Below are 19,258 nucleotides of genomic sequence, written 5' to 3' on the forward strand. Positions count from 1 at the left end.
CTGAGGCCCCTGATCCTGAGACCCCCGATCCTGAGACCCCGATCCTGAGGCCCCCGATCCTGAGGCCCCTGATCCTGAGACCCCCGATCCTGAGACTCCTGATCCTGAGGCCCCTGATCCTGAGGCCCCTGATCCTGAGACCCCTGATCCTGAGGCCCCCGATCCTGAGACCCCCGATCCTGAGGCCCCTGATCCTGAGACCCCCGATCCTGAGACCCCCGATCCTGAGGCCCCTGATCCTGAGACCCCCGATCCTGAGACTCCTGAGGCGTCTGCATGGATGACCAACGCGTCCCCAAAGCTCGGAGCACAAGGCTTCGGCCCTCCAGACGACACGGTGCGGGGCAGGCGGCTGTTTCTGGTCATTTGGTGTCGGGGGGCTGCAATGGGAGCAAAGTGAGGGACACAACACTGATACCATCCCACCTGTGCCAGGAACCTCTTTACTTGCCGCTTCGTTGCTGGCTTTGGCCAGGTGGTAATGGCTTCCACCTTCCGGAGTCGGGGTCTTACGACGCCTCTCCCAATCGTGTAGCCACGGTACTGGGCCTCTTCTAGACCCAGGGGCACTTCTGCGGTTGGCAGTCAGGCCTGCTTGCCGTACGCTTCCCAAGACAGCTCTCAACTGGCTTACATGGGAGGTCCAGTCGGGACTGTGGATTACTACATTGTCTAAGTAGGCCGCTGCATACTCACGATGCGGTCGCAGTACTTGATCCATCATCCTCTGGAAGGTGGCTGGTGCTCCATGGACCCTGAAGGGCAGGACTTTATAGTGGTGCAGGCCCTCCGGGGTAGCAAAGGCCGTCTTCTCCTTGTCTCTCTCTGTGAGGGGAACCTGCCAGTAACCCTTGGTGACGGGCCGAGTCGCTCTATCAACTCATCCACTCTCGGCATGGGGTCGGCTTCACATTTTGAGATTTCATTTACTTTCCTAAAATCGTTACAGAATCTCTCAGTGCCGTCCGGTTTGGGGATCAGAACAATGGGGCTGGCCCAGGCCCTGTGGGACTCCTCAATGACCCCCTTTCCAACATCTTCCTCACCTCTTCTATGATGGTCTTCCTCTTTGCCTCTGGGATGCGATAGGGCCGAAGCCTCACTTTCTTTCCTCGGTGATTATGTCATGTTGGATCACATGGGTGCATCCCGGAAGGTCGGAAAGCACATCCTGGAACTGACTGGTCAGCTCGAACATGTCTTGCCGGTGGGCCGGCCCCAACTGGGGGCCTAGAGGTACCTGTGAAGCAACAGGATTGGGGACTTCGACAGTAAATGTTGGTCGCGGAACATTGTCAGGGGCGTGCCATCTCTTCAGAAGATTGATGTGATAGAGTTGGCAGGGTTTCCTTCTCCCAGGTTGTCTCACCTTGTTGTTGACCTCGCTCACCTTTTCGACCACTTCATAGGGCCCATGCCACTTGGCAAGGAACTTGCATTCGGCCGTTGGCACCAGGACCAGTACAAACTCACCGGGCTGGAACTCCCGCACTGGAGCTTTCAGGTTGTTGATTCGGGCTTGAGCCCGTTGTGCTTGCTGCATATGCTCCCGCACTATAGGCCATATTTTACCCATCCTGTCTTGCATCTGGTCCACATACTCAATCATAGAGCGGTGGGCTGATGGCTGTTGTTCCCAGGCTTCTTTAGCCAGATCCAGCAGGCCCCTGGGTCTCCGTCCATACAGCAACTCAAATGGTGAAAACCCTGTGGAAGCTTGGGGAACTTCTCTGATTGAAAACAAGACAAACGGGATTAATTGGTCCCAGTTTTTTCGATCCGCATCAATAGTCTTTCGCAACCTTTGTTTTAGGGTCTTATTGAAGCGTTCTACCAGGCCATCCGTCTGCGGGTGGTACACTGAGGTTCTTATTTGGCTTACCTTCAACAACTTGCACATCTCCTTCATTACCCGAGACATGAAGCTGCTTCCCTGGTCCGTTAGGACCTCTTTTACAATGCCTACTCGACTACACAGGAGGAATAGTTATTTGGCGACAGCCTTAGCACGGTGCGTAACGGGACTGCCTCTGGGTAGCGGGTGGCATAGTCCGTGATGACCAGGATGTAACGATGTCCCCTACTGGACTTCGGAAGGGGTCCTACGATATCCTTGGCCACTCTCTGGAAGGGAACATCAATTAAAGGTAACGGGATCAAGGGATTCTGATATTGTACCTTTGGCGCGGTCTTCTGGCGCTCCCGGCAGCTTCTGCAGTATTCCTGGACAGCCCTCTTCACGCCTGGCCAGGAGGAGGGCCCAGGATTCTGTCATCTCTCCTCTCTAATCCCGGATGAGCTCCCAACAGGTGTGAATGGGCCAAGGACAACACCTTTGGAACATAGCGTTTAGGGACCAACGCAGGACACGCTGTGATGCGTTCAGGGACACGTAGGACGCGCTGCAGTTTGGTTGCCCCAGAACAGTTCTTTGGGTGTTGTTGCTAGGCAACCGTCCACGAGGTCTCGGGCCAATGCTCCAGCGAGGCAAATGTACAACGGGATGAATTTGCCCTGCAATCGATTGTAATTCCGTTATTTACATCCCTCATTTTTATTTTATACAGAATATTATTGAATGTGTGAAAGTGAAAGTAAATTATTGAAGAAATATTATTACAAATATAAATAAAGTATAATAAATGAAGTTTAAAGCCTCGCTCACTCTTCAATTACATGTTGTGTTGCTTTACTGCCGTTGAATACTTAACCAGTATTTTAGGAGCACATGCATGTCTCTGTCTCTCTCTCTCTCTGTCTCTCTCTCTCACACACACACACACACACACCCCGTGTCTTAAGGGCACACACACACAGAAACACCAACCATCTGTTGATTACTTCCATCTGTTCATTCAGCCAACCTACTCCTGCCTGTAGGGGAACTGTGCACTTAGACCCACACACATACACACACACACACACACTCAGATATAGTGTGCTGATACGGACTCTCAGACGCACCAGAATGGATGCTTTTATCAAAAGAAGCCGATGATTCCATTACCTCCTCCTCCTCATCTTCCTCCTCCACTGATCTGTCTCCAGGAGAAAGAGACATCTTTGTCTTCCTCTCAGGAGGAATAAATTAATCTTCATCGCGCTGTAATCCGCTTAACATCCACCAGTCTGCTCCGGTCCCGAGGCTGAGCCTCGTGGATCATGTGAGCCCCACAGCTCTGTCCCTCCATGAGGCTCCACCTGGATGAGGCTCCACCTGGATGAGGCTCCACCTAGTTGAGGCTCCACCTAGATGAGGCTCCACCTAGTTGAGGCTCCACCTAGTTGAGGCTCCACCTGGATGAGGCTCCACCTGGATGAGGTTCCACCTAGATGAGGCTCCACCTAGTTGAGGCTCCACCTAGTTGAGGCTCCACCTGGATGAGGCTCCACCTGGATGAGGTTCCACCTAGATGAGGCTCCACCTAGTTGAGGCTCCACCTGGTTGAGCCTCCACCTGGATGAGGCTCCACCTAGATGAGGCTCCACCTAGATGAGGCTCCACCTAGTTGAGGCTCCACCTGGATGAGGCTCCACCTAGATGAGGCTCCACCTAGTTGAGGCTCCACCTGGATGAGGCTCCACCTGTATGAGGTTCCACCTAGATGAGGCTCCACCTAGTTGAGGCTCCACCTAGTTGAGGCTCCACCTGGATGAGGCTCCACCTAGATGAGGCTCCACCTAGATGAGGCTCCAACTAGTTGAGGCTCCACCTAGTTGAGGCTCCACCTGGATGAGGCTCCACCTAGATGAGGCTCCACCTAGATGAGGCTCCACCTAGTTGAGGCTCCACCTGGATGAGGCTCCACCTAGTTGAGGCTCCACCTAGATGAGGCTCCACCTAGTTGAGGCTCCACCTAGTTGAGGCTCCACCTAGATGAGGCTCCACCTGGATGAGGCTCCACCTGGATGAGGCTCCTCAGCACCACCATGTGACGTCCATGAGCAGAACGTGATCCCTGCAGCACATCTCAGACTACAGAACATTGCAACGGGGATAAAGATGAATAAGCAGAAGCTGATGGGGACAGGTGGACAGGAAGTACAGGACCACAGGTGGACTGCGCGGCATGTGAATTGACCCCCATCATGAATAGAATCAGTCAATAAGATCAACCGCTGAACCCAATGCTGGTCCCTAATCCCCTGCTCATGTGCTATGGATGTAAGTGAAACATGATTCAAAACAAAGCTCCCAGACCTTCTGCTCTTCACCTGCTTTACATTACAAAACACCGACTCAGCATGTTCACCAAAGAACATCTGAACCCCAGAGAGGAGGAAAGAAGACGTAACACGGTTCTGTAGAACCAGTTCAACCCAGAACCTCTTTCCTTAGGGCACTTCAGACACAACGTCCAACAGCACAACGGGTGACCTTCCAAGGTCATGGAGTCCTATCACCTTCCAAGTCATGGAGTCCTATCACCTTCCAAGTCATGGAGTCCTATCACCTTCCAAGGTCATGGAGTCCTAATGCCTTCCAAGGTCATGGAGTCCTATCACCTTCCAAGGTCATGGAGTCCTATCACCTTCCAAGTCATGGAGTCCTATCACCTTCCAAGTCATGGAGTCCTAATGCCTTCCAAGGTCATGGAGTCCTAACACCTTCCAAGGTCATGGAGTCCTATCACCTTCCAAGGTCATGGAGTCCTAATGCCTTCCAAGGTCATGGAGTCCTATCACCTTCCAAGGTCATGGAGTCCTATCACCTTCCAAGTCATGGAGTCCTAATGCCTTCCAAGGTCATGGAGTCCTAATGCCTTCCAAGGTCATGGAGTCCTATCACCTTCCATGGTCATGGAGTCCTAACACCTTCCAAGGTCATGGAGTCCTAACACCTTCCAAGTCATGGAGTCCTAACGCCTTCCAAGGTCATGGAGTCCTAACGCCTTCCAAGTCATGGAGTCCTAACGCCTTCCAAGGTCATGGAGTCCTATCACCTTCCAAGGTCATGGAGTCCTATCACCTTCCAAGGTCATGGAGTCCTATCACCTTCCAAGGTCATGGAGTCCTAACGCCTTCCAAGGTCATGGAGTCCTAACACCTTCCAAGGTCATGGAGTCCAATCACCTTCCAAGGTCATGGAGTCCTAACACCTTCCAAGGTCATGGAGTCCTAACACCTTCCAATGTCATGGAGTCCTATCACCTTCCAAGGTCATGGAGTCCTAACACCTTCCAAGTCATGGAGTCCTGACGCCTTACAAGGTCATAGAGTCCTAACACCTTCCAAGTCATGGAGTCCTAACGCCTTCCAAGGTCATGGAGTCCTAACGCCTTCCAAGTCATGGAGTCCTATCACCTTCCAAGGTCATGGAGTCCTATCACCTTCCAAGCTCATGGAGTCCTATCACCTTCCAAGGTCATGGAGTCCTAACGCCTTCCAAGGTCATGGAGTCCTAACACCTTCCAAGGTCATGGAGTCCAATCACCTTCCAAGGTCATGGAGTCCTAACACCTTCAATTCAATTCAATTCAATTCAGTTTATTTGTATTGCCCAATTTCACAAATTACAAATTTGTCTCGGAGTGCTTTACAATCTGTACACATAGACAACCCTGCCCCAAAACCTCACATCGGACCAGGAAAAACTCCCAAATAACCCTTCAGGGGGAAAAAAAGGGAAGAAACCTGGAGGAGAGCAACAGAGGAGGATCCCTCTCCAGGATGGACAGATGCAATAGATGTAATGTGTACAGAAGGACAGATTTAGAGTTTAAATACATTCAATGAATATGACAGAGTGTATGAATAGTTCATAGTAGGCATATTCCACGATGGAGACCTCCACGATCCATCAGGCAGATGGCGGTGGGGAGGAGGAGTGGGCGGAGTCTCAACAGTAGGCGGAGTCTCAACAGGACAGTGGCGTAGTCAGGAGCAGGAATTCCACGACCCAGACCTCAATGATCCATCAGGCAGATAGATCTATGCCGTCTCATAGGGTCCGATGACCCCATGAGACGTGAAGTCAAAAGGACTCCGGGAGAAAGCAGAGTTAGTAACGTGTGATTGAGAGATGAAAATTCATCCTTAAGGAGAGAAAAAAGAGGAGATAGGTACTCAGTGCATCCTAAACGTCCACCGGCAGCTATAAGCCTATAGCAGCATATCAAGGGGCTGGACCAGGGCAAACCTGATTCAGCCCTAACTATAAGCTCTGTCAAAGAGGAAGGTCTTAAGTCTACTCTTAAACGAGGTGACTGTGTCTGCCTCCCGGACTGAAATTGGAAGCTGGTTCCATAAAAGAGGAGCTTGATAACTAAAGGCTCTGGCTCCCATTCTACTTTTTAAGACTCTAGGAACTACAAGTAGTCCCGCATTTAGTGAGCGTAGCTCTCTAGTGGGGCAATATGGTACTACAAGCTCCTTAAGATATGATGGTGCATCACCAATCAAGGCTTTGTACGTTAAGAGAAGAATTTTAAAAGTGATTCTTGATTTTACTGGGAGCCAGTGCAGAGCAGCTAGTGCAGGAGTGATGTGATCTCTTTTCTTAGTTTTAGTGAGAACACGAGCTGCAGCATTCTGGATCAACTGAGGGACCTAAGAGACTTATTAGAGCAGCCTGATAATAAGGAGTTGCAGTAATCCAGTCTCGAAGTAACGAGTGAAACAATTTTTCTGCATCTATTTGAGACAAGATGTGCCTGATTTTTGAAATATTACGTAGATGAAAGAATGCAGTCCTTGAGATTTGCTTTACGTGGGAGTTAAAGGACAAGTCCCGATCAAAGATAACGCCAAGATTCTTTACAGTGGTGTTGGATGCCAGGGCAATGCCGTCTACAGAATCCACATCACCAGATAATTGATCTCTGAGGTGCTCAGGGCCGATTAAAATTACTTGGTTTTGTCTGAGTTTAACATCAAGAAATTGCAGGTCATCCATGTTTTTATGTCTTTAAGACATGCTTGAATTTTACCGAGTTGGTTGCTCTCCTCTGGTTTTATCGATAAATATAGTTGAGTATCATCTGCATAACAATGAAAGTTTATGGAGTGTTTCCTGATAATATTGCCCAAAGGAAGCATGTATAAGGTAAATAAAATTGGTCCAAGCACAGAACCTTGTGGAACTCCGTGATTAACGTTAGTGGTTATCGAGGCGTCATCGTTTACAAATACAAACTGAGATCGATCTGATAAATAGGATTTAAACCAAATTAGTGCCGTGCCTGAAATGCCAATCGACTGCTCCAGTCTCTGTAACAGGATGTCATGGTCAATGGTGTCGAATGCAGCACTAAGGTCTAACAAGACCAGGACAGAGAGGAGTCCTTTATCTGCTGCCATTAAGAGGTCATTTGTAATTTTCACCAGTGCCGTCTCGGTGCTGTGGTGTTTTCTAAATCCTGATTGAAACTCCTCAAATTAACAATTATGATGTAGAAAGTCACACAACTGATTTGCGACCACTTTCTCAAGGATCTTGGAGAGGAAGGGGAGGTTAGAGATCAGTCTGTAGTTAGCCAACACCTCTGGATCCAGAGTGGGCTTCTTCAGGAGAGGTTTAATAACAGCCACTTTGAAGGAGTGTGGTACGTGGCCTGTTAGCAGAGACACATTGATAATATCTAATAGAGAGCCGCCAATTAAAGGCAAAACGTCTTTAAGCAGCCTCGTCGGGATGGGGTCCAAGAGACAGGTAGACGTGTTCGAAGTAGAAACCGTTGAAGATAATTGGTCACGGTTGATGGGAGAAAAGCCTCCAAATATACACCAGGGCATACAGCGGTTTCCAAGGCCATTCCACTTGAGGACAGATTGGCACTGGTTATGGGCAAGAGAATATTAATCTTGTCCCTAATAGTTAAAATCTTTTCATTAAAGAAGTTCATGAAGTCATTACCACTGAGGTTTATAGGAATGCTCGGCTCCACAGAGCTGTGACTCTCTGTCAGCCTGGCTACAGTGCTGAAGAGAAACCTGGGGTTGTTTTATTTTTCTATTACTGATGAGTAATAGGCTGCTCTGGCATTACGGAGGGCCTTCTTATATGTTTTAAGACTATCTCGCCAAACTAAGCGGGATTCTTCGAGATTAGTTGAACGCCATATGCGTTCAAGCTTTCGTGACGTTTGCTTCAGTTTGCGGGTCTGAGGGTTATACCAGGAGCAAACCTCCTCTTCCTCACTGTCTTCTTCTTCAGAGGGCTATCGAGTCCAGTGTCATTCTCAGAGAGCCTATGGCACTGTCAACAAGATGATCAATCTGGGACGGACTAAAGTTAGACCAGGAGTCCTCTGTTATATTGAGACGTGGTATCGAATCAAAACAGAAGGAATCGCTTCTTTAAATTTAGCTACAGCACTGTCAGTTAGACATCTGGTGTAGAAAATTTTGACTAACGGAGTACACTCCGGTAGTATAAATTCAAAAGTTATGAGGTTGTGGTCTGACAGAAGAGGATTCTGTGGGAAGACGTTCAAATGCTCAATGTCAACGCCATAAGTAAGAACAAGATCAAGCGTGTGGCCAAAGCTGTGAGTGGGTTTCTGTACTCTCTGACAGAAGCCAATCGAGTCCAACAAGGAGATGAATGCAGCACTAAGGCAATCATTATCAACATCCACATGGATATTAAAATCTCCAACAATAATAACTTTATCGGTTTTAAGAACCAAACTTGATATAAATTCTGAGAATTCAGATATAAACTCTGAATATGGACCTGGTGTCTGGTACAGAATCACAAATCGAATTGGCTGTAGTGTTTTCCAGGTTGGATGTGAAAGACTAAGAACAAGGCTTTCAAATGAGGTGTAGTGTAATTTTGGTTGAGGATTAATGAATAGGCTCGATTCAAAGATGGCTGCTACTCCACCTCCTCGACCGGTGCCTCGAGGAATGTGAGTATTAATATGACTTGGAGAGTCGATTCATTCAGGCAGACATATTCTTCATGGCTCAGCCAGGTTTCAGTTAGGCAACATAAATCAATGTGATTATCTGATATTAAATCATTTAGTAACACAGCTTTAGATGACAGAGATCGAATATTTAGGAGACCACATTTAATAGTCCTGTTTTGTTGCACTGCTGAAATAATGGTGTTAACTTGTATAAGGTTATTGTGTACGACTCCTCTTCTGCTTACTTTTGATTTATTTAATTGAAGTGGCCGTGGGACAGACACAGTCTCTACTCTAAAGTCAAGGGTGGGTAACTGCTCGAATGGAAGAGCAGAGAAGGGTGTTAAACTACAACTCTGCTCCCGGTTCCTGATCTGAACCCTGGGTTGTCATAGATTAAGTCCGGTGATCAACTTGGTCATATTCGCAGAAATGAGACGCGTTCCGTCCAACGTGGGATGGATGCCGTCTCTCCTCATCAGATCAGGCTTTCCCCAGAAAGTCTTCCAGTTGTCTACGTAGCCCACATTATTCGCTGGGCACCACCTCGACAGCCAGCGGTTGAAAGACGACATTCGGCTATACAATTCGTCTGTCTGCAAATTTGGGAGAGGGCCAGAGAAAATGACGGTGTCCGACAACGTCTTGGCATAAGCACACACCGATTCCACATTAATTTTAGTGACTTCCGACCGACGGGCTCGGGCGTCATTACCACCGGCGTGTATTACAATCTGACTGTATCTCCGCTTGTCCTTAGCCAGCAGCTTCAAACAAGACTCCACGTCGCCCGCTCTGGTCCCCGGGAGGCACACGACTCTGGTCCGCGGCTTCGCTAACGTCACGTTCCTGACTATAGAGCTCCCGATAACCAGGGTGTGTTCCTCAGCGGGTGTGTCGCTGAGCAGGGAAAACTGGTTCGAAACGTGAAGTGGTTGGTGCACAGCGGGCTTCTGTGTAGACTTACTACTCCTGGAACAGTTACCCAACCACCCGGCTGCACGGTTACCGCCGGGGAACAGCTAACAGCTGACTGTAGCTCCGCGCCGACTACGGGAGAAGGCGGGCTAACGAGCATAGCTGTCTGAGCTTCGATGGAGCTGTGCATCTAACCCACTTAGACCTGCCTCCAACCTAGCAAATAAACTACACTTGTTGCATGTATCGTTATCATTAAGGGAGGCAGGGGGATAACTATACATGAGACACACTGAGCAAGAGGGAGCGGGAGGGAGAGAAGAAGAAGTCATGCTCGCTGTTGAGCTGGCAACCAGAGCTTACCGGAAGAGTGAGATGATGCGTTCAGGAGCAGCTGGGAAAATACACACAAAGAGCAGCAAGCTCATGGAGTCCTAACACCTTCCAATGTCATGGAGTCCTATCACCTTCCAAGGTCATGGAGTCCTGACGCCTTCCAAGGTCATAGAGTCCTAACACCTTCCAAGGTCATGGAGTCCTATCAGCTTCCAAGGTCATGGAGTCCTAACACCTTCCAAGGTCATGGAGTCCTAACACCTTCCAAGGTCATGGAGTCCTATCACCTTCCAAGGTCATGGAGTCCTAACGCACCATGTGATGTGCCGTTCTTTGTTTCCATAGACCAGGCACCACATACATGACATATGAATATGAAGCTAGATTTTGCCTCCTGGTGCTGAGTGTGTGACTCTGTGTTCTCAGGACCGGTAGCCGTGATTAGTGGCGAGGATGACTCCGCCAGCCCTCTTCATCATGTAAACCATGGGATCATCAGTCCCTGCACTCTGGACGCCGGGCACGACGCCGTGGTGATCGGAATGACCCGGATCCCCGTCATCGAGAACCCACAGTACTTCAGACACGGACACCACTGTAACAAGCCAGCCACCTGTAAGTACATCTGCATGACCACGTGGTCAGCTGTCAGGATGACCACATGGTCAGCTGTCAGGGTGACCACATGGTCAGCTGTGTGCATGACCACGTGGTCAGCTGTGTACATGACCACAGTAGAGAAGTGAAACGTCTCCGTGTGCTAAGCATGAATAGAAGAAGAGAGTGGATATTATTTGTGTTGATATGTTTGTCTCTAAAGGCCACAGAGAGCAGTCCCTTGTTTGGATGTGTGCCAGATGTCACGACGCTCGTCTCTCTGGGTTCACAGATCTCTGAAGATCAGCAGCTCTGTTAACATTTAAAACAGATATTACAGTTTTAGTCGTCAGACACTAAACCAGAGGAGACATGTTCCACAGGCAGGCCTTCACGCCACAGATGTCTTCACAGGGAGTTCTGGGGGCTGGACTATAGCCCAGACCTGAAGACCAGTCCTCTAGACCAGTCCTCCATCCCAGTCCCCCAGCCCAGTCCTCCAGCCCAGTCCTTTAGCCCACTCCTCAAACCCAGTCCTCAAACCAAGTCCTGTATCCCAGTCCTCCAGCCCAGTCCTTTAGCCCAGTCCTCCAGCCCAGTCCTTTAGCCCACTCCTCAAACCCAGTCCTCAAACCAAGTCCTGTATCCCAGTCCTCCAGCCCAGTCCTTTAGCCCAGTCCTCCATCCCAGTCCTTTAGCCCACTCCTCAAACCAAGTCCTGTATCCCAGTCCTCCAGCCCAGTCCTCCTGCTGTTACTCCGCCTTATGTCAGTCGTGGTTCTGACTCACAGACCTCTTCTACGCTCCGTTGATCTAAAGACATAAAAGATGAGCAGAGGTTGTGATGTGGTTCTGATTCATGTGACTTAGGCTCCACCTCCAAACAGCACCGGGTATGTGTGTCTCAGTCCGGTGTCTCAGTCCGGTGTCTCAGTCCGGTGTCTCAGTCCGGTGTCTCAGTCCGGTGTCTCAGTCCGGTGTCTCAGTCCGGTGTCTCTGTCCGGTGTCTCTGTCCGGTGTCTCAGTCCGGTGTCTCAGTCCGGTGTCTCTGTCCGGTGTCTCAGTCCGGTGTCTCTGTCCGGTGTCTCTGTCCGGTGTCTCTGTCCGGTGTCTCTGTCCGGTGTCTCAGTCCGGTGTCTCTGTCTGGTGTCTCAGTCCGGTGTCTCAGTCCGGTGTCTCAGTCCGGTGTCTCAGTCCTGTGTCTCAGTCCTGTGTCTCAGTCCGGTGTCTCAGTCCGGTGTCTCTGTCCGGTGTCTCAGTCCTGTGTCTCAGTCCGGTGTCTCTGTCCGGTGTCTCAGTCCTGTGTCTCAGTCCGGTGTCTCTGTCCGGTGTCTCAGTCCGCTGTCTGTCCCTCAGACGTCCAGCACATCAAGAGGAGGGACATCGTCCTGCAGAGGGAGCTCGGAGAAGGAGCCTTCGGGAAAGTCTTCCTGGCCGAGTGCTACAACCTGAGCCCCACCAAGGACAAGATGCTGGTGGCTGTGAAGGTGAGGGGGGGGGGGGGTTCTGTTCAGGGTCCCGGTGTCTCTGCTCCTATAGGACCGTACGGCCCGCTCATACAGCGTGAGCAGAGAGGGAGGCGGTTACCATGGCTACAGGGCTATTAACGCTAATCTGAGCGTTTGGACCACGATGGAGAGATTACCCAGCCGCCTCTCTGGTTTGCCCTTCTTTGTGTCATGAATGGGGAGGTTTCTTCTCTTTGCTCTGGCCCTCGAGAATCTGTGTGTGTGTGTGTGAAGAGCAGTGGAACACATTCAGGCCGAGTGAGGGTGTTTCCATGGCTACCGAAGGCATGGCTTGGTTGTGTGACCGTCTCTCTCTCCCCCCCCCCAGACCTTGAAGGACCCCACCCTCTCGGCCAGGAAGGACTTCCAGCGTGAGGCCGAGCTGCTGACCAACCTGCAGCACCAGCACATTGTGCGGTTCTTCGGGGTCTGCGTGGACGGGGACCCGCTCATCATGGTGTTTGAGTACATGAAGCACGGGGACCTCAACAAGTTCCTCAGGTGAGCCTGGCAGAGGGCCCGGCCCCCAGCTGTCAGTAATGAACGGTTCCTGTGGTATGATCAATAACTGTTGATGAGGATCACATTAACACCCCCGTACAGGCTCCCAGTTGGTTTAGTCCACCGTGTCTTATGAAGGATAAGAACACTGACATCTAAAGTGAAACTGTTTTGTGCATCAACGTCATGAAGATGAGGAGATGAAGTGATGGAATGTAGGTCCAGGGGCCACCTGGAACCTCAAGGGCCTCCAGGGGCTCCATGGGCCACCTGGGGCGGACAGGGGCCACAAGGGGGCTCCAAGGGCCACCAGGGCCCACCAGGGGCTCCGGGACCCACCAGGACCCCCTAACCCTCTTCTTAACCTAAACTAAACCTAAACTAGGGTATCCCTCATTCATTCATATGAGGGTGAGGGTAACTCTAACTTTAAGCCTCATTCATTCACATGAAGGATGTCACCACATACCTACCTGTGATCTTTCCATCTATTTGATCTTAAAATGGGCCGTGGGGCGTGTGGCGTGGGGCGTGTGGCGTGGGGCGTGTGGCGTGGGGCGTGTCCTCACTGTGAGACTCTGACCCCGTCCACCTCCGTCCTCAGAGCCCACGGGCCGGACGCCCTCATCCTGGTGGACGGCCAGCCGCTGCAGACCAACGGGGAGCTGGGGGCGTCCCAGATGCTGCACATCGCCAGTCAGATCTCGGCGGGGATGATCTACCTGGCCTCCCAACACTTCGTGCACCGGGACCTGGCGACCAGGAACTGCCTGGTCGGGACCGGCCTGCTGGTGAAGATCGGTGACTTCGGCATGTCCAGAGACATCTACAGCACCGACTACTACCGGGTGAGCTTCGGGTCCATGCTGACCCGGTTCTGTGTGACTCATCTCCACATGCACACTCAGGATCACTTGTCCAACCCGTCGGCAGCTAACGGAAATAGCTTCTTAGCTTCTCAGTGAAACAAGCGTCCTTTCCAATGTGTGGTATGTGGACGTCCGAAACCGACCGGGTCCGCTCGGCTCAGGAGACCCTCGAGCCCGTGAGGACGGCCTTCAGCTAGGAGACCGCCGCTCAGGTTCCACATTCCTCGTTAGCTTGAGGACGTCTTCACAAAGTTAAATACGACTACAATCTGTACGATGTATTTGACCTCTCGCGGACGCCTTCTTCCTTATCCAATGCATGTGATGCTGCGTAGGGGTCATGACCTTCAGAGCTGTTCGTGGTGCTCTGGATAAGTCCCCAGTGGACAGATGGAGGACAGACATCCGGTTGTGTTCTGCCAGTGTGTGATGGCTGCAGGAGAGGAGGCTGCAGTACCGGGACTGGCCACTGCTCTGAGTACCTTTGTCTCCATCGGTTTAGCGTGCGTCGTGTTTTATGGATGAGTGATGTTTTACTGAGGGTCCGGAGAGAGGACGAGGAGAAGCCGCTACGCGTCCTGCTGTGCCGGTGAGGCTCGTCTTCATCAGCGGCTCAGAGGGATGTTCAGACTCATCGGCACGGTGGGAAATCATTTGTGTTTGGCAGTAAATGTCAAGGAGTCCATCGAGTCCCATCCCCCGAAGCAGCTTCTGAGGACGTCTGAATGGCTGCTCCTCCATGTCACGGCCCCCTGGTGGAGGAGGACTGTAGTGGTGTTTACATTCCTCATGTCTCTCCTTCATGCAGCATGATGTGGTCTCAGTTTAATTAGCTGCATGTCAGCTTAAAGGTACCATGTGTCCTAGATCTGGACCTCTAGTTCGAGGAGACGACCGTCTGGACGTCAAACACCTCTTCTGCTTCTAGATCAGTCCCTAAGAAGACGCAGGGCGTAGCTTTGGTGAGAGGTCAACAGGTCGACCTGAGTACATCTTCAGCTTCCTCTTCATGCTAACACATGACACGTGACTGGGACTTTATGACCGTATGACTCCAGCCTGAGTCCAGAGGTCCAACTGGACCCTGAAGACATGCTGTCTGCTGTGAGGTCACGGCGTTGTATGAGCATGTGCCACATGTACGTTTGACTAATTTGTGTGTGTCCCTTAATAATTGTGGCGTTTCATTGATGGCGATATCATCCCCCAAAGGCATCATGGGTAAGATCTTCATCACACACTTCATCACAGCCGGTTGCTGCCCCTCTCTAAGCCCCGCTGTGTGTGTGTGTGTGCAGGTGGGCGGTCACACCATGCTGCCCATCCGCTGGATGCCTCCGGAGAGCATCATGTACAGGAAGTTCACCACGGAGAGCGACGTGTGGAGCCTGGGGGTCATCCTGTGGGAGATCTTCACCTACGGCAAGCAGCCCTGGTTCCAGCTCGCCAACAACGAGGTGAGCAACGAGGGACATGTGCAGCGCTACATGTAGCGCTACATGTAGCGCTACGTGTGCAGCGCTACATGTAGCACTACGTGTGCAGCGCTACATGTAGCGCTACGTGTGCAGCGCTACATGTGCAGCGCTACGTGTGCAGCGCTACATGTGGCGCTATGTGTGCAGCGCTACGTGTGCAGCGCTACGTGTGCAGCGCTACGTGTGCAGCGCTACATGTGCAGCGCTACATGTAGAGCTACATGTGCAGCGCTACATGTAGAGCTACGTGTGCAGCGCTACGTGTGCAGCGCTACGTTTGCAGCGCTACATGTAGAGCTACGTGTGCAGCGCTACATGTAGAGCTATGTGTGCAGCGCTACATGTAGAGCTACTTGTGCAGCGCTACATGTGCAGCGCTATATGTAGAGCTATGTGTGCAGCGCTACATGTAGAGCTACGTGTGCAGCGCTACATGTGCAGTGCTACATGTAGAGCTATGTGTGCAGCGCTACATGTAGAGCTACGTGTGCAGCGCTACGTGTGCAGCGCTACGTTTGCAGCGCTACATGTAGAGCTACGTGTGCAGCGCTACATGTAGAGCTATGTGTGCAGCGCTACATGTAGAGCTACTTGTGCAGCGCTACATGTGCAGCGCTACATGTAGAGCTATGTGTGCAGCGCTACATGTAGAGCTACGTGTGCAGCGCTACATGTGCAGTGCTACATGTAGAGCTATGTGTGCAGCGCTACATGTAGAGCTACGTGTGCAGCGCTACATGTGCAGCGCTACATGTAGCACTACGTGTGCAGCGCTACATGTAGCACCACGTGTGCAGCGCTACATGTAGCGCTACGTGTGCAGCGCTACATGTAGCAGCGCTACGTGTGCAGCGCTACATGTAGCACTACGTGTGCAGCGCTACATGTAGCACTACGTGTGCAGCGCTACATGTAGAGCTACGTGTGCAGCACTACATGTAGCGCTACGTGTGCAGCGCTACATGTAGCACTACGTGTGCAGCGCTACATGTAGCGCTACGTGTGCAGCACTACATGTAGCACTACGTGTGCAGCGCTACATGTGCAGCGCTACGTGTGCAGCGCTACATGTAGCACTACGTGTGCAGCGCTACATGTAGCTCTACGTGTGCAGCGCTACATGTAGCGCTACATGTGCAGCGCTACGTGTGCAGCGCTACATGTAGCACTACGTGTGCAGCACTACATGTAGCGCTACGTGTGCAGCACTACATGTAGCGCTACGTGTGCAGCGCTACATGTAGCACTACGTGTGCAGCGCTACATGTGCAGCGCTACGTGTGCAGCGCTACATGTGGCGCTATGTGTGCAGCGCTACGTGTGCAGCGGTACGTGTGCAGCGCTACATGTGCAGCGCTACATGTAGAGCTACGTGTGCAGCGCTACATGTAGAGCTACGTGTGCAGCGCTACGTGTGCAGCGCTACGTTTGCAGCGCTACATGTAGAGCTACGTGTGCAGCGCTACATGTAGAGCTATGTGTGCAGCGCTACATGTAGAGCTACTTGTGCAGCGCTACATGTGCAGCGCTACATGTAGAGCTATGTGTGCAGCGCTACATGTAGAGCTACGTGTGCAGCGCTACATGTGCAGTGCTACATGTAGAGCTATGTGTGCAGCGCTACATGTAGAGCTACGTGTGCAGCGCTACATGTGCAGCGCTACATGTAGAGCTATGTGTGCAGCGCTACATGTAGAGCTACGTGTGCAGCGCTACATGTAGCACCACGTGTGCAGCGCTACATGTAGCGCTACGTGTGCAGCGCTACATGTAGCAGCGCTACGTGTGCAGCGCTACATGTAGCACTACGTGTGCAGCGCTACGTGTGCAGCGCTACATGTAGCACTACGTGTGCAGCGCTACATGTAGCTCTACGTGTGCAGCGCTACGTGTAGCGCTACGTGTGCAGCGCTACGTGTGCAGCGCTACGTGTAGCACTACGTGTGCAGCGCTACATGTAGCACTACGTGTGCAGCGCTACATGTAGCTCTACGTGTGCAGCGCTACGTGTAGCGCTACGTGTGCAGCGCTACGTGTAGCACTACGTGTGCAGCGCTACATGTAGCACTACGTGTGCAGCGCTACATGTAGCACTACGTGTGCAGCGCTACATGTAGCACTACGTGTGCAGCGCTACATGTAGCTCTACGTGTGCAGCGCTACATGTAGCGCTACGTGTGCTGAGTGCATGCCGATGCCTCGTGGGAACACGGCCTGCTGTGTGACGGAGTGTCCTCGGCCCTCCAGGTGATCGAGTGCATCACTCAGGGCCGGGTCCTGGAGCGCCCCCGGCTCTGTCCCCAGGAGGTCTACGACATGATGCTGGGCTGCTGGCAGCGGGAGCCCCAACAGCGCCTCAACATCAAAGACATTCAGAAGATGTTGCTCACCATGATGAAAGCCACGCCGGTCTACCTGGACATACTGGGATAGGAATGGAATACGAGGGCAAGGAATCGGATGCCTTTTGGGTTGGACTAGATCTTCACTGGAATAGAAACCAGGAGACTGGATCAGAAGTAAATGGATTGCCTTGGAGGGGTACCCTGGCCTCGTAGTCTGCGATAGAACCATGTGGTTTGGGATGAGAAATGGACCTTATTGCATCCAACTGCCTGACAGATACGGATCGGGATGATCGAACTAAAGTGGATTAAAGTGTGTTTAACTGGATTGGAATGAACTGGATGGCATTGCATCACGTAGTAATCAAAGGGAACGTCATGGTCCTCAACGGTGGCGCCGAGGCCTCTCAGGTTCGTCCAGTCTCGTTCCGTTGTGAATTAATCATGAATAAAAGACTATGAAGAATGGATTGCATCACGTTGGACTGCACTGGATTACCCTGGTTGTACTGGTCCGGTATGGTTGGCTTTCCAATCCTAAGGATGTAGGTAACATAAATTATTGTCGTCATTTCACTAAATAACAGCGGTTTTGGTTCAAAGTCCGGTAGAATCTGGATCTGCTTGGTTACATTTCAAATATCCTGTCCTAGGTTGTACTGAGCTCATGCTAACACAGGTTGTATGCATTAGCGCAACAATGGTTTCCCTTGGCTCGGTTTCACTGACCCGACATGGGAGCCATCGTAACTGCTCGGCCTCACTTGGCTTGTACTCATGCTGGTCCTCTCACAGTAAACCAGACTCACCTTCTACTGTATGTAATGTAGACATTCAGAAGGTTGACCTGCTCAGAGGAACCTGAAGACACCTTGGTGGAAGCGCATGTGTTCCAGGACATCTTGCCCAGGCTCGTCTGTAACTTTACTTCAGTGCTTGGCCAGATTGGACTCAATGCACCTCATGTAGAACTTGACAGTGTCTATGGCAAACGTTCTGCAAGATCTTCATCAACCCACTCAGATTATAGCACTAACATGTACTTAACATGTCTGTGAAGTAAATATGTGAGGGAAATCGGTTCATGAAACAGGAGTCTGCTCCGGATACTCTATGATAGATGGTTCCTGTTAAAACCACGGAGAGCGGAGCAGTAGTGCTGCATCATTTCATCTCTGCACCTGAAACAGGCTGCACCTTGGTCCAGGTACGAAGACTAAACTGCTGACGAAGAAAACCCCATATTCTAAACATAACGTAGTCACCGAAGGACCAGGTTTTGATAAACATTGTCGGAATGGACTGTTCACTTGATAACCTGTAGGATACCAGCCATTGAAACGTAGAGGAAGTGGGCCAACAAGAGAGGACACCGTGCATGAATCAAACATACCCTGTGCAACAGCTGTGGTGTTCTTTAGTGTGAGTCCCTCAGCCTGTTCATCTGCCTTCATAGGTACTCCTTCTAGTCCCGTCTACCAGGCCTTCATAGGTACTCCTTCTAGTCCCATCTACCAGGCCTTCATAGGTACTCCTTCTAGTCCCGTCTACCAAGCCTTCATAGGTACTCCTTCTAGTCCCGTCTACCAAGCCTTCATAGGTACTCCTTCTAGTCCCGTCTACCAGGCCTTCATAGGTACTCCTTCTAGTCCCGTCTACCAAGCCTTCATAGGTACTCCTTCTAGTCCCGTCTACCAGGCCTTCATAGGTACTCCTTCTAGTCCTGTGTTCCAAGCCTTCATAGGTACTCCTTCTAGTCCCGTCAACCAGGCCTTCATAGGTACTCCTTCTAGTCCCGTCTACCAAGCCTTCATAGGTACTCCTTCTAGTCCCGTCTACCAAGCCTTC

The 19,258-nt window shown here is 51.2% G+C and overlaps 1 protein-coding gene across 1 annotated transcript in view; it reads left to right on the forward strand.

Annotated features, from left to right (window-relative positions):
• The window catches only part of LOC130195768 (NT-3 growth factor receptor-like), a 34,253-nt gene extending 15,916 nt beyond the window's left edge, over nt 1–18,337 (forward strand). Inside the window, exons 10-15 of the mRNA XM_056417475.1 lie at nt 10,539–10,727; nt 12,066–12,196; nt 12,546–12,718; nt 13,323–13,566; nt 14,886–15,044; nt 17,313–18,337. Of these exons, the coding sequence (XP_056273450.1) occupies nt 10,539–10,727; nt 12,066–12,196; nt 12,546–12,718; nt 13,323–13,566; nt 14,886–15,044; nt 17,313–17,498 (1,082 nt within the window). The 3' untranslated portion in view covers nt 17,499–18,337. The remainder of the gene's footprint in view (nt 1–10,538; nt 10,728–12,065; nt 12,197–12,545; nt 12,719–13,322; nt 13,567–14,885; nt 15,045–17,312) is intronic.
• Nucleotides 18,338–19,258: the final 921 nt, after the last annotated feature.

The sequence above is a fragment of the Pseudoliparis swirei genome, chromosome 6 (assembly GCF_029220125.1).
Source record: "Pseudoliparis swirei isolate HS2019 ecotype Mariana Trench chromosome 6, NWPU_hadal_v1, whole genome shotgun sequence".
Taxonomy (NCBI): Eukaryota; Metazoa; Chordata; class Actinopteri; order Perciformes; family Liparidae; genus Pseudoliparis; species Pseudoliparis swirei.